Source organism: Zingiber officinale, chromosome 9B, assembly GCF_018446385.1.
Source record: "Zingiber officinale cultivar Zhangliang chromosome 9B, Zo_v1.1, whole genome shotgun sequence".
NCBI classification, from domain to species: Eukaryota; Viridiplantae; Streptophyta; class Magnoliopsida; order Zingiberales; family Zingiberaceae; genus Zingiber; species Zingiber officinale.
This window is the reverse complement of record NC_056003.1, coordinates 1486862-1500879: the sequence shown is the minus strand read 5'-3', so window position 1 is coordinate 1500879 and position 14018 is coordinate 1486862. Positions and strand designations below refer to the sequence as shown.

The 14018-nt window shown below is 37.6% G+C and overlaps 1 protein-coding gene across 1 annotated transcript; it reads left to right on the top strand.

Moving 5' to 3' along the window:
• Positions 1-1619: 1619 nt before the first annotated feature.
• LOC122024908 lies at positions 1620-2539 on the top strand. The gene is made up of 2 exons (XM_042583645.1): positions 1620-1806; positions 1928-2539. The coding sequence occupies exons 1-2, from the start codon at positions 1703-1705 to the stop codon at positions 2145-2147; spliced, it is 324 nt and encodes a 107-aa protein (XP_042439579.1). The 5' UTR covers positions 1620-1702; the 3' UTR covers positions 2148-2539.
• Positions 2540-14018: the final 11479 nt, after the last annotated feature.

The following is a 14018-nucleotide window of genomic DNA, read 5'->3' as shown; positions in this document are numbered from 1 at the left end:
GCTATTTTTGAAAGTGAGGCTAGAATAATTCCTCTAATCAATTAGAAGAAATTTTCAATGATTTGTTGATAGCCAAAGAAATATAAAATATCCAAAGGTATATAAAATATCCATGATATCACTTCTACTGCATGCATAACCATTGTTTTTAGATGTAACAATCTTTTGTTGCAATCCTCTTACGTTTTGAGGTTTTTATCATTTCAAGAAATGTTAAAATATATCGTCGTATAAGGCCATCTTTTGAAGATGATGTCTTTCTATAATTGAGCTTCCATATGAATTCATAGTTTGAATAAACACAGTGATGATTCTCTTGCTAATCCTAAGAAGGATTATAAATTTGATTGAGTATATAATCCTCATGTTGGGCAAGGTAAAACTATTTTACTATTCTAGACATTTACGAGGTTCCAACTTCTTTTAATTATTAATATTTTTGAACTTGCATGAACAACTGGTTGTATAGGTTGTGGTTTCACTTGTTTTTTTCTTTTCAAATTCTAAATATAAAGTCTTTAAGAGTAATTTTTAGCTAATTTTGATTCTTTGTTCATCTTATTTTACCATATATGTGAATGACATTTTCTTGACTCCTCATCACTTAATCTTGTTATATGCACATTTTTAGGAAATTCTTTACAATGTTTAACTATTTATGCAGTCAGCTTTGGACGGATATAATATATCAATATTTACATATGACCAAAGTGACTAAGACACACAATGATTTTCTCCTTTCATTGGATCCTCCATTATTTCTCTCCTTTAGCTGTGCGCATTTAATATGTTATTGAATGTTGGAGAAGATTTGTTATTGAAGGTATATATGTTTTGGGAATTGAAGAAGGTTTTATATTGATGGCACATTGTGGAAAAATTATAAATGAGATATATTAATATTTTGGAATGAAATATAAATATTATATATTGATTTGGTAATATTAATGCAATATGTTATGAATATAAATTAGTTTTGTGAATTGAAATGTGAATGATGTGAATTAATTTAATTTGATATTGCATTCAATTTTAGAAATTTGATAAATGTACAAATAAAATATGATATATGATATTTTTTAACTAGTTTAAATTTGATATTAAAAATGATTTTAAACCGCTCCTAATGATATAGGATCAATTTTTAAGCGTTTCTGTAAAAATATATTCATAAGACTCTTAATGATAAACAATCAAAAGCTGTTAACATCAGAAGTAGTTATTAACCGCTTCTAAACAGTTTAAACTATCGATTAGTTTTACTATTTCGGTTGCCCTTTAGACGGTCAACATCTACAATAGTCGGAAAATCTATGTAATAGGTTTAGCAATAGTTGGTAAATGTTGCTATAAGCCTTTTACAATGGCTTTTAATTTTTTTTTAATGATTATTGGTGAAAAAGATGAGCTAATTTGTGTTTAGGCTTTTGCTTTAGTTGGAAAACTTAATGGAGATGCTGAAGAATATAATGAAGGTATTAAATGCTTCAGTACACTACTCTATTTTACCAAATATCAATATAATAACAACAAAATATGAAAGGTCAAACTAAACCACAATTCCCTATTCTCATCTCTCTCCTGTAAATATCTACCTATATTATTTATTGACCCGTTGCCTATCTCTTTCTCACATTTATTTAATACAACTCCAACACTCACCTCATCTCTCTCTCCAGTTCCATCCTCTTTTTCTTCCTCCATGGCCTCCTCCTCCTCCTCTTCATCCGCCGCCGCAGGGATCACCGTCGAAAGAAACATCCCGGAGACGCGTGTCAAAGAGCTCGGTATTAAGGCATGGCCCAAGTAAAGCTCTTTCCTTAATTCTTACCTGAAATAAAATTTATTTACTGAGTAAATACAGCTTGACGACGATTGTACTCCCAGCTCAGCTCTTAGGATTAACGAACTGTTTCGAATGGACTAGGTGGGGTTGTCCTCCGGGGAAGTTCCCCCTCAAGTACGAGGCCGAGGAGACGTGCTACCTCCTCAAGGGCCGGGTGAAGGCCTACGTCAAGGGCTCCTCGCCGGACGCCTCCGCCGTCGAGTTCGGTGCCGGTGATCTCGTCGTTTTATCCAAGGGCCTCAGCTGCATCTGGGACGTCGCCGTCGCCGTCGATAAGCACTACAAATTCGATTCCTCGTGATTGATCTTCGAATATTTCGTATCATTTAATCTAAATTTTCATATCTAATTAATTATGTGGAGTACGTAATTTCCTGTCGATCAGCTAATCGACTAGCGCATGTTTAAGTATTAGTATTTATTCTGGTCAAAGCGGAGCTATGTCACTTGTCAGTCAGAGTGGGGCCTCAGATTCAAATTCATTTTATTGAGGCCTTTGAATGAGATTTTAAATGCGATGCTTTGACTGCAACACGATGGCCGTGCATTGCATGACTGCCGTCTACGTGCAGCGAATCACGTTGAGTTAAAACGTGAATTTATCTGTGTGTGATTATTTAAATGTTTGAACAATTATTTATTTCGCGTGTAATTCAATGCATGTGGACAAATGGATAAAATTTTGCAGAGAAATTTAAACGTGGAAGCTAGTTTGATGTCGCAATTGACCAATTATTTCTTTATAAAATGATTTGAAAAATAAAACGTGAAGCACTCCTGCACTAGCAGATGTGTATCGTTTAAAGGTTAATTTGGAACAAATTCAAGAGTATCTCTCACTAGTTGAATTTTATCGATAAACTTAACTACTGATTACTTTAATAATTATTAATTATGAAGTAATATATGATAATTAATTTCGATTATAAAATTAACACAGTAAACATCATTTTAGACTTTATATGTAAAAAAAACACAGAGTTCATTTTTAATTTTAAATAATATTTTATTTCGTAATATTAATTTGAAATAATAAATTACAAAATAAAATTTATAATTTTAAGTGTTAAAGTAATAAGTTTGAATCAGTTAAAATATTTTTCCTTCAGTAATAAGTTGCACCGATTTTCATTTGACCCATTTTGAAAAAACCCCAAGGCGACCTCTTTTCCTTGGCATACTTCATCGATCAAGCGACTCTTTTTCCCTGATCTGCAACACCGTCAAGGAATCCTAGCCTCAAGAAATCCTAGCAGCAAGAAAGAAACTTGAAATTCTTTTGCAATGGTTAGGCAACGACTTCAGCGTTTTGGTAGATTCTTCTTTTTTGTTGATTTTTGCAATGACTACAGCTTTAAAGCTAAGAAATTTTAGAAAATAGAGCTCAGTTTTGCTCTAGAAAGAGGTGAAGTACTCAGTGCCGATGTTAAGGTTTATTGAAGGAGAAGGTGGTGTTTAGGGCTCAAAGCTCTGACTTTTTCATCAAGAGATTAAAGTACCAGGAGTCGTTCTTTCGACCTCCCTCATGAGGAATATGAGTAACGTTAGGGAAGGTGGAGAGGGGGGCAACTGTTGATAAAATTCGTGTGTTAATGGATTCATTAGTAATTGAGTTAGTGGAGGAGAAATAATAGGATAATGATTATAATGTGGTGTTAGTGATTAATGTTGAGATGTTAGTGGAGTTAGTAGGTTTTTAAGAATGTGTTATGTATTAGTGTATAAATAGGATGTTTAATTATCAATGAAATAGAGTGAAAATTTATTTGTCTCCTCCTTAGTCCAGACTCTTTTATTATTTTATCTCATCAATTGTATCAGAGCGATGTTTTAAAGAGAGTTGTGTCTTCTGAAAGTTTTGTACAACCGATCATTCCTTGATTTGATGGTCACTATGACCATTGGAGCATGTTCATGAAGAATTTTTTACGGTCCAAACAATATTAGATGGTCATGATTTCTAAAGCAACAGAACTGATAAAAGGTGGTGCACTAATAGATGTGCAGTTGAAAGATCTTAAAACAAAACATTATCTCTTCCAAGCTATTGATCGCTCAATCTTGAAAACTATTCTTTGCAAGGATATCACCGAAGATATCTGGGATTCTATGAAAAAGAAATACCAAGATACGACAAGAGCTAAGAGGCAGCAACTTCAAGCACTTCGTTCTGAGTTCAAAATGCTCCAAATGAAATTAGGAGAATCAATTTCAGATTATTTTTCAAGAATGATGATAATGTTAGGACCGAAAAGTAGCTAGAGGGGGGGGTGAATAGCTTCGCGTGTGCTCGTCGTGCTTCGTTGCTTGTTTCTTCAAAGTGATGCGCAGCGGAATACAAAGAAACAAACTACAACAATGCTAACAATAGGATTTTACTTGGTATCCACCTCACCAGAGGTGACTAGTCCAAGGATCCACGCACACACACACACCTCCACTAATAAACACTCCTTTTCGGTAACTACCGAAGGCGGAGAAGCCCTACAAGACTCTCAATACAAGTAGAAGAAAGAGTAGTAAAGAATAAGCAAAAGCTTACAAGAGATGCAGTAAAAACCCTAGCTTATTCTTCTTCTCGTTGCAACTCGCCTCTTGACTTGGATGAACCTCCAAGAACCTTCAAGAACTGGCGGTGAGGAGCTTAGAGAGTGCTGGGGAGGAGCTGTGATGAATCTGGAATGAATCGGTGAAGTTCTGCCGAAGGAAATGAACGCCTGCGGCTTAAATCGACGCTAACGGTCGAATCCCGATCGATTGAAATGCTCCCAATTGATCGGGGAGGCTTTGGATCGATCCACGGATCGATCTAGAGCACCTCTGTGCTCTGGAAAAACTTCTGGATCGATCCACGGATCGATCCAGCGCTTATCGCGCGAAGCAGCAGCGTCCCAATCGATCCACTGATCGATTGGGACCTCTGGATCGATCCACCGATCGATCCAGAGGGGTTCTGTTCGCGGGGACTCACCGGATCGATCGGTGGATCGATCCAGATCTTCTGGATCGATCCAGATCTGCTGGATCGATCCACGGATCGATCCAAACCTACTGGATCAATCCACGGATCAATCTAAACCTGCTGGATCAATCGGCTGATCAATTCAGATCTTGGTTTTTGCCCAAAACCAAGCCCAAAGCCCCCTAAACCAACATCTAGTCAACCATGACTTGTTGGTACATAAGACCTAGCATCCGGTCACCCTTGACCAGCTAAGACTCTCTCACCAAGTGTCTGGTCAATCCCTTTGACTCACTTGGACTTTTCTCTTCTTGCCAAGTATCCGGTCACTCCCTAAGACCTACTTGGACTTTTCTTCCTCGTGCCAAGTATCTGGTCAATCCCTTTGACCTACTTGGACTCTCACCAGATGTCTGGTCAACCTTGACCCATCTGGATTTCTCTTGCCTGGCTTCACTCACCAGGACTTTCCCAATTGCCTAGCTTCACTCACTAGGTCTTTCACCTGGCTTCACTCACCAGGATTTTTCTCCTGCCTAGCTTCACTCACTAGGACTTCCCAATTGCCTAGCTTCACTCACTAGGTCTTTCACCTGGCTTCACTCACCAGGATTTTCCTCCTGCCTAACATCCCAGTTAGGACTTCCCAGTCAAGTATCCGGTCATCCTTGACCTACTTGACTCTTCTTCAATCAACCTTGCATTGTCAAACATCGAAATCCAAACCAAGACTCAAGCTTGGTCAACCAGGTCAACCTTGACCTGAGGAATGTTGCACCAACAATCTCCCCCTTTTTGATGTTTGACAATACCAACACTATCACTTACAATACCACATGTAAGTTAGGCTAATCCCATAGCCTAAACCTTCTTCATGCCACTAGGTAATGAATACATAAGTTAAGCCCTTCATTCTCCCCCTAAGAGGGCAAACTCCCTCTAGGTGATAAAAGCCTAACTTACTCCCTTTCATTCTCCCCCTATTGGCACACATCAAACCATGCCCCATTTTTGGGCACACATCAACAGATTCACTTGTTGAAAACTCTCCCCCTGAAGAGTTGCTCATCGTCATTCACAACTTCACTCGTTATGATCAGCACGATAATGAAGGTCTCATACCCTTCATTAACCTTAACCCTACATTCTCCCCCAATGTAGGCAAATGCCCATCCTTGAGCATTATCCACTTGAAGCCACTTGAACAATGAGGATATCCACTCCCCATTAAAGTTCAAACGCTCAACCTTGAGCATGTTCTTAACGGAAGGTTAACCACCTTCCAAGGTTCATGAAAAATAATTTTTATGTCTTTAAAGAGTCCCTCCCCATAAAGACATGGTGGTAACTTCTGTCATTGCACCAACAATGACTTGGAATCCCCAAAACTTTAGGAAACCCAATTTTAGAAGTTTTGAGGTTCAAATATTCAAAATTTGAAACAAACCTCAACCTAAACTTCAATTTAGCCTTCCTTAACCATTCCATCCTTGTTTTCCACACGAAAACACCCTTTTTATGTATACAAATGTATTTTCAGGGGTTTGGAATGGTTTCCTAGACTAAAATAGGTTCAAAATGCTGAAAATAAGCTTTCCCAGTCAAAATCAGCATCTTCAATCGATTGGAGTTGGGTTCCAACCGATTGAACCCTGCTGAATCGATCCACTGATCGATTCAGTCTTCTTGGATCGATCGGCTGATCGATCCAGCGAGCTTCTGCTCGCGAGAAATGCCTTCTCAATCGATCGGCTGATCGATTGAGGCACTCCAATCGATCCACTGATCGATTGGAGGCCTGAAATTGCTGAAATTCAATTTCAGCCAATTTCAGAAATCCCTAGAAAATTCTACAAAATTCCAAAAATCGTAAAAATTTGTGTAGACATTATTTAGGGTATATTTTATCATGGAAAAATAGTTTTCTATGAAAATACATCATATTTTCAAAGATTGACACAAACTTGAGAACTTGCAAAAACTTTAGTGTTTTCTTCAAGTTCGTGTCTAACTATTCAATGGTGATTACTATCAAAAGATAGCCTTCACCAAAGTTTTCCAAAATTATTTTAAAAACATTTTCAAAACCAATATCCCACCATATTCCTTGGGCTTAATGCACATGACTTGTACATTAGCTTTCCCAATGATGGGAACACACATAACTATGTGTTTTGATGAATTTAAAACTCAAAAGAATGCACTAAATCAACATATTGAGTTTTGTTCATCATCCTAGCATCTCACTTGTATCTAATGTGCACAAAACACATACAAGTCATCTTATAGGTCTTTGTGAGATGTAAGATTTTGGTTTTGCCCTATTCTAGGGATCATGCATATCTATCTAGGCATTTTAGAGATATTAGACATCCACCTAGAATGTCACTTGTTAATAAGTGTTGTTAAATTCCATTTGTCCTTAATTACAAGGAATTAAATTTAATGCATGATTATGTTATGGCATACATCAAAAGGAAATAATTTTTCCAAAAGAAAATATCCTATAACTACATGATGTATGAATGTCATGACGTGGTGTTTTTGGATTTTTCATAATAAAACATGAATGCAGAAATAGACATGATGTCATGGCATATAATGGGCAACCAAACATGGCAAGATTTAGCATAATTAAAATATACCTAGATTATCTATCTAAGTATCCTTAACCCTTAGCTAATCCTAAAGCATAAACCCTAGATTGCCCAATTTCCTTAAGAGAATGCCAAAATCCCAACTTGGTATTTCTCTAGGTTCTCTCAATTTATCCCATTTAGGATAAAATCAATTTTTCCACCATTAGGCACATTTTACTCTTTCAAGGAGTAAATAATAATTCCATTTCATTTTCAAAGGTTAACAAAAACCTTGAAAATGCTCCTTGAGTGTCAATTTCCTCAAAGTTAGGTTAACTACCCTTCTAATCGGAGTTGACACTCTCTAACCCATCTATGGGGTAGAGAAGATGCTCCTAGGAACCCAACACCTATTGATGCTCCTTGGATGCTCTAGGTACTCACTAGGGATTACTTCCCTAGATACCTTCCTAGTGACCTTGTTGGGCTTCTTAGAAGCCTTGGTCACATTTTCTAGGTCAACTCTAGGGATTGCTTCCCTTGTAACCTTCTTTGTGACTTTCTTAGACTTCTTAGAAGTCTTAGTCACATTTGTTTCAAAAATACTCTTAGGGATAACTTCCTTTGTATTTTTGACTTGACCACTAGACCTAGGGTTGGTTCCATAACTATATGGAACCCTATGGTAAGAGATTACATCCTTCTTAGCCTTTGATTTGTATCCCAAACCCCTATGGCCATTAGATGACCTTTGTGCTCCTAGACCTAGGCTATGCTCATTTTGCCCTTTTAGAATATTTTCCATCTTTTTTAGGGTCTTTTCCATTTTATCAAGCCTTGACCTCAAGACTTGATTTTCTATCACTAAGTCCTTAGTTTTTGGTTTTCCATGAGCATTTTTGTTCTTGGGCTTGTATCTATTATCCTTAGTATTCCCGCCCAAGTGTCTATCTACCTTCCTAACCTTAGGTTGGGTAGTTTTGGCATGTAGGGCCACATGCTTTTCCTTAAAGCCCTCATGCTTTCTATTCTTATGGTAAATTGCATTAAAATGATAAAAATTAGAACTAGCATGCTTTTTACCATGATGTAAAGAGGTAGGCTCAATAAAAGTTACCTTCCTCTTTACCTTGGAGGCTCCCCCTTGACTAGTGCCTCCTTGAGCCTTGACCATCTTCTTCCCCTTGGGGCATTGACTTCGGTAATGCCCTTTTTGTTGACACAAGAAGCACACAATGTGCTCCTTGCTCTTCTTTGTCCCGGGGTTGGTCTCCTTGGGCTTCTCCTTGCCCTTTTGTGTCACTTGACCCTTTTTCTTGGCCAAGTTGGGACACTTGCTCTTGTAGTGCCCACTTTCCCTACATTCAAAGCATATAATATGATTTTTATTATTAATTGAAATATTTATACCTTTGCTTGTAGGGGTGGCATCTTTTCCTTTGGATCCGGAGGTGGAAGCTTCCTCTTGATCGGACCTTGATTCCCCTCCATTTGATTTTTCTTGACTTGTGGAGGTAGAATCTTCTTCCTCCTCTTCGTCTCTTGACCCGGATGTAGAGGCTTCTCCTTCTTCTTGATCCGGCATCACCAAGGATCGCTCCCCCTCAATCCTAGAGGTGGAGGCTTCATCATCTTGAATATGAAACAAGGAGTATGGTCCCTCCTTGTTCCCTTCGATGCATTCCCTTGAGGATGAAGCTTCTTCTTGGACTTCTTCTTCGTAGGTTGAGCATTTCTCAACCTTGGAGTCCTCCTCTTGGTCTTGCTCCAAAGAGTCACCCTCTCTGGATACTTCTTGCTCTTGTACAGTGGAGGGGATCTCTTCATGAAGCTTGGCCAATTTGCTCCATAAATCCTTTGCATCTTCAAATTCTCCAATTTTGCAAAGGATGGTGCTTGGCAATAAATTTTCCAAAAGCTTGGTCACTTTGTCATTGGCCTCGCACCTTTGGACTTGCTCTGAGCTCCATTTGCTTTTCTTGAGAAGCTTGCCCTTGGAGTTTGTTGGAGCCTTGAAGCCTTCCATAAGAGTAAACCATTGCTCTATCTCCATCATAAGAAAATTTTCGATTCTTTATTTCCAAGAATCGAAACTTGTGGATGTGTATGGTGGAGCCACCCTTGTATCAAATCCAAGTCCATCTTGGAATTGCATCTTGAAGTTGAGCTTGATAAAATCTTGAACTTGAAGAATTTTCTCCAACTTCTTCACTCTCTAGCTTTTCTTGTTATGCTTGACCCTTCCGGCAATGATTCCGGTGAAGAGCGGTCTTGCTCTGATACCACTTGTTAGGACCGAAAAGTAGCTAGAGGGGGGGGGTGAATAGCTTCGCGTGTGCTCGTCGTGCTTCGTTGCTTGTTTCTTCAAAGTGATGCGCAGCGGAATACAAAGAAACAAACTACAACAATGCTAACAATAGGATTTTACTTGGTATCCACCTCACCAGAGGTGACTAGTCCAAGGATCCACGCACACACACACACCTCCACTAATAAGCACTCCTTTTCGGTAACTACCGAAGGCGGAGAAGCCCTACAAGACTCTCAATACAAGTAGAAGAAAGGATAGTAAAGAATAAGCAAAAGCTTACAAGAGATGCAGTAAAAACCCTAGCTTCTTCTTCTTCTCGTTGCAACTCGCCTCTTGACTTGGATGAACCTCCAAGAACCTTCAAGAACTGGCGGTGAGGAGCTTAGAGAGTGCTGGGGAGGAGCTGTGATGAATCTGGAATGAATCGGTGAAGTTCTGCCGAAGGAAATGAACGCCTGCGGCTTAAATCGACGCTAACGGTCGAATCCCGATCGATTGAAATGCTCCCAATCGATCGGGGAGGCTTTGGATCGATCCACGGATCGATCCAGAGCACCTCTGTGCTCTGGAAAAACTTCTGGATCGATCCACGGATCGATCCAGCGCTTATCGCGCGAAGCAGCAGCGTCCCAATCGATCCACTAATCGATTGGGACCTCTGGATCGATCCACCGATCGATCCAGAGGGGTTCTGTTCGTGGGGACTCACCGGATCGATCGGTGGATCGATCCAGATCTTCTGGATCGATCCAGATCTGCTGGATCGATCCACGGAATTGATCCAAACCTGCTGGATCAATCCACGGATCAATCCAAACCTGCTGGATCAATCGGCTGATCAATCCAGATCTTGGTTTTTGCCCAAAACCAAGCCCAAAGCCCCCTAAACCAACATCTAGTCAACCATGACTTGTTGGTACATAAGACCTAGCATCCGGTCACCCTTGACCAGCTAGGACTCTCTCACCAAGTGTCTGGTCAATCCCTTTGACCCACTTGGACTTTTCTCTTCTTGCCAAGTATCCGGTCACTCCCTAAGACCTACTTGGACTTTTCTTCCTCGTGCCAAGTATCTGGTCAATCCCTTTGACCTACTTGGACTCTCACCAGATGTCTGGTCAACCTTGACCCATCTGGATTTCTCTTGCCTGGCTTCACTCACCAGGACTTTCCCAATTGCCTAGCTTCACTCACTAGGTCTTTCACCTGGCTTCACTCACCAGGATTTTTCTCCTGCCTAGCTTCACTCACTAGGACTTCCCCAATTGCCTAGCTTCACTCACTAGGTCTTTCACCTGGCTTCACTCACCAGGATTTTCCTCCTGCCTAACATCCCAGTTAGGACTTCCCAGTCAAGTATCCGGTCATCCTTGACCTACTTGACTCTTCTTCAATCAACCTTGCATTGTCAAACATCGAAATCCAAACCAAGACTCAAGCTTGGTCAACCAGGTCAACCTTGACCTGAGGAATGTTGCACCAACAGATAATTGTCAACAAAATGTGGATCCTTGGTGCCAAGACAGAGGATGTTCTCATCATCGAAATTTGTTTTCAATCTATGATACAAAAATTTAATTTTGTTGTATGTGTCATTGAAGAAGTAAATGATGCAAGTCTACTTTCAATTGATGAATTACAAAGTTTATTATTGGTTTATGAGTAGAAAATCAATCAATATGAAAAAGAGAAGTCAACATTTAAGGCTTTATTAGAAATAGAAGTGATAGAGCACAAGGAAGAGGCAAGGATCGAGGAAGAGGAGGTAGAAATAACAATGATCGTGGGAATCAATAACAAAATTAACATCAGGAAAGCTATTTTCAAAGAAGAGATAGAGGATGTGGAGACCATTATTCTACAACTAATAGAACAAAGTCAGTAGATAAGTATATGTTGAATGTTATCGATGTCATAGATATGACCATTATAGATCAAAATGCTATACTAATTTAAAAACATAATGAAGATCAAACTAACTTCTAGAAGAAGAAGAAGTGTTTCTTTTAATAGTATGCCATGAGAAAGAGAAAACTCAACGGAACATATGATATTTAGATACAGTTTGCAGCAATCATATGTGTAGAGAGAATAATATATTTTCAGACTTAGATGAATCCTTTTGTAGTTCTGTCAAATTTGACGACAACTCTACAAGTTCTATTATGGAAAAGGAAAAGGTAACCATATAAGAAAAGGGGGATTCTACCCATACTATCTCTAATGTTCTTTCTTTGTTAGATTTAAAGACTAATTTGCTTAGTGTGAGTCAATTACAAGAAAAAGATATGAAATTGCTATTAAAGAAGGAGTTTGTCGGATTTAAGATGCAAAGTTGGGTTTATTGCGTAAGTTAACATGACAGCAAATCGTATGTTTCCGCTTTATATTTATACTACATTTCATTCATGTTTTTCAGCAAAATTTGATGATGATGCATGGTTATGACACTTTCAAAAATTATAAAGTACTTGTTGAGAAAGAACTTTATTAAACTCTATTAAAGTTTTGTGTACATATCATGGTGGAGAATATAACTCACATAAATTTGCAAATTTTTGTGAGAATCATGGAATCGAGAGGTAACTTATAACATCTTACACACACCAATAGATTGGTATATGCGAGAGGAAGAACCACACTATTATGAATATGGTATGAAATCTTCTGACGACAAGTGGCGTTCCTAAAATTTTTTGCTAGAAACAATTAATTGAGCATCCATATATTGAATAGAAGTCCCACATTATCTGTTCAAAATATGACACCGGAGGAAGCTTGGTGTGGAATAAAACCTACTTACTGTTGATCATTTTCAAATTTTTGAATGTATTACTTATACTTATATTCCAGCAAAGGTGAAAAATATATTTTTTTTTTGTATGAGTAATACATCAAAACCTTATAGATTATATAATCCATGCACTAAGAAAATCTTTATAAGTCGTGATGTTATTTTTGATAAAAAGACACTTGGCAATGGAATCAAAATGATGTTAAAAAAATTATCCCTATAGATTTTGATGATGATGAGAAAATACAGCAGCCTATGGAGGATGAGCAACATGTGGAAGTTTCTTAAAATATTCCTATAGAAGATCAAAGTCCAGTTGGAGTAGAATCACAAAGGCCACAGCGTGTTCTAAGAAGACCAACATGGATGTCTAATTATAAGGTGACTAGAATTGATCAAGATGATAATCCTCTTACACATTTCACTTTGTTTTCATATTGTGATCCTACTATTTTTGAAGTGGTTGTTAAAAAATCAAAATAGAGAAAGTCTATGGATGATAAAATTACAGAAATTGGAAAAAAAATAATACATGGAAGTTATGTGATCTTCCTAAAGGGCAAAAGACAATTAGTATAAAGTAAATTTATAAGACAGCTAAACGAACATGGTGACATTGACAAGTACAAAACATGCTTGGTAGAGAAGGGCAATAAGCATGAGTTTGGTCTTGATTATAAAGAAGTTTTTGCTCATGTAGCAAGGAATGATATAATCAGAGTGGTGATAACTATGGTAGTACAAAATTCATGAACTATCTTTCAATTGGATATAAAATCAGTATTCTTCCATGGATATTTGAAAGAAGAGGTATTTATCAATCAACTTTCGGATTATGTAAAATTTGGTAATGAGCATAAAGTTTATAGATTAAGGAAAGCTCTATATGGATTAAAACAAACCCCATGGGCTTGGTATAATTGTATAGAAACTTATTTTTTGAAGGAAGATTTTCAAAAATGCTCTTATGAACATATTTTTATTAAGATTGATGATGGAGGAAAAATATTGATAGTTTGTTTATATATAGATGACTTAATCTACATTGGAAATAGTACATCTATATTTGGAGATTTTAAAAAAAATCTATGATGAAAGAATTTGAAATGTCTTATCTTGGTATGATGTATTTTTTCCTTGATATTGAAGTGGTGCAAGCTTCTGTTGGAATTTGTATTTCTCAAAGAAGATATGTGTAAGAAATTCTAGATAGGTTTCAGATGAAATATTGTAATTCTGTAAATACTCCATCTGAGTTTGTGTGAAGTTACATAAACATATTGGAGGAAAAAGGTTGATGCCACACTTAACAAACAGATAATGGAGAGTTTAATGTATTTGACGACGACAAGACCTGATATTATGCATGTTGTAAGTATGATTGGTAGATACATAGATTGTGCTACAGAAATGTATCTCTTAGCTGTAAAGAGAATTTTTGTTACTTATAAGGTACTAAAGAGTTTGAGTTATTTTTAAAAGGAGGAGAAAAGTCAAATCTATTTGATTTTACAGATAGTGATTAT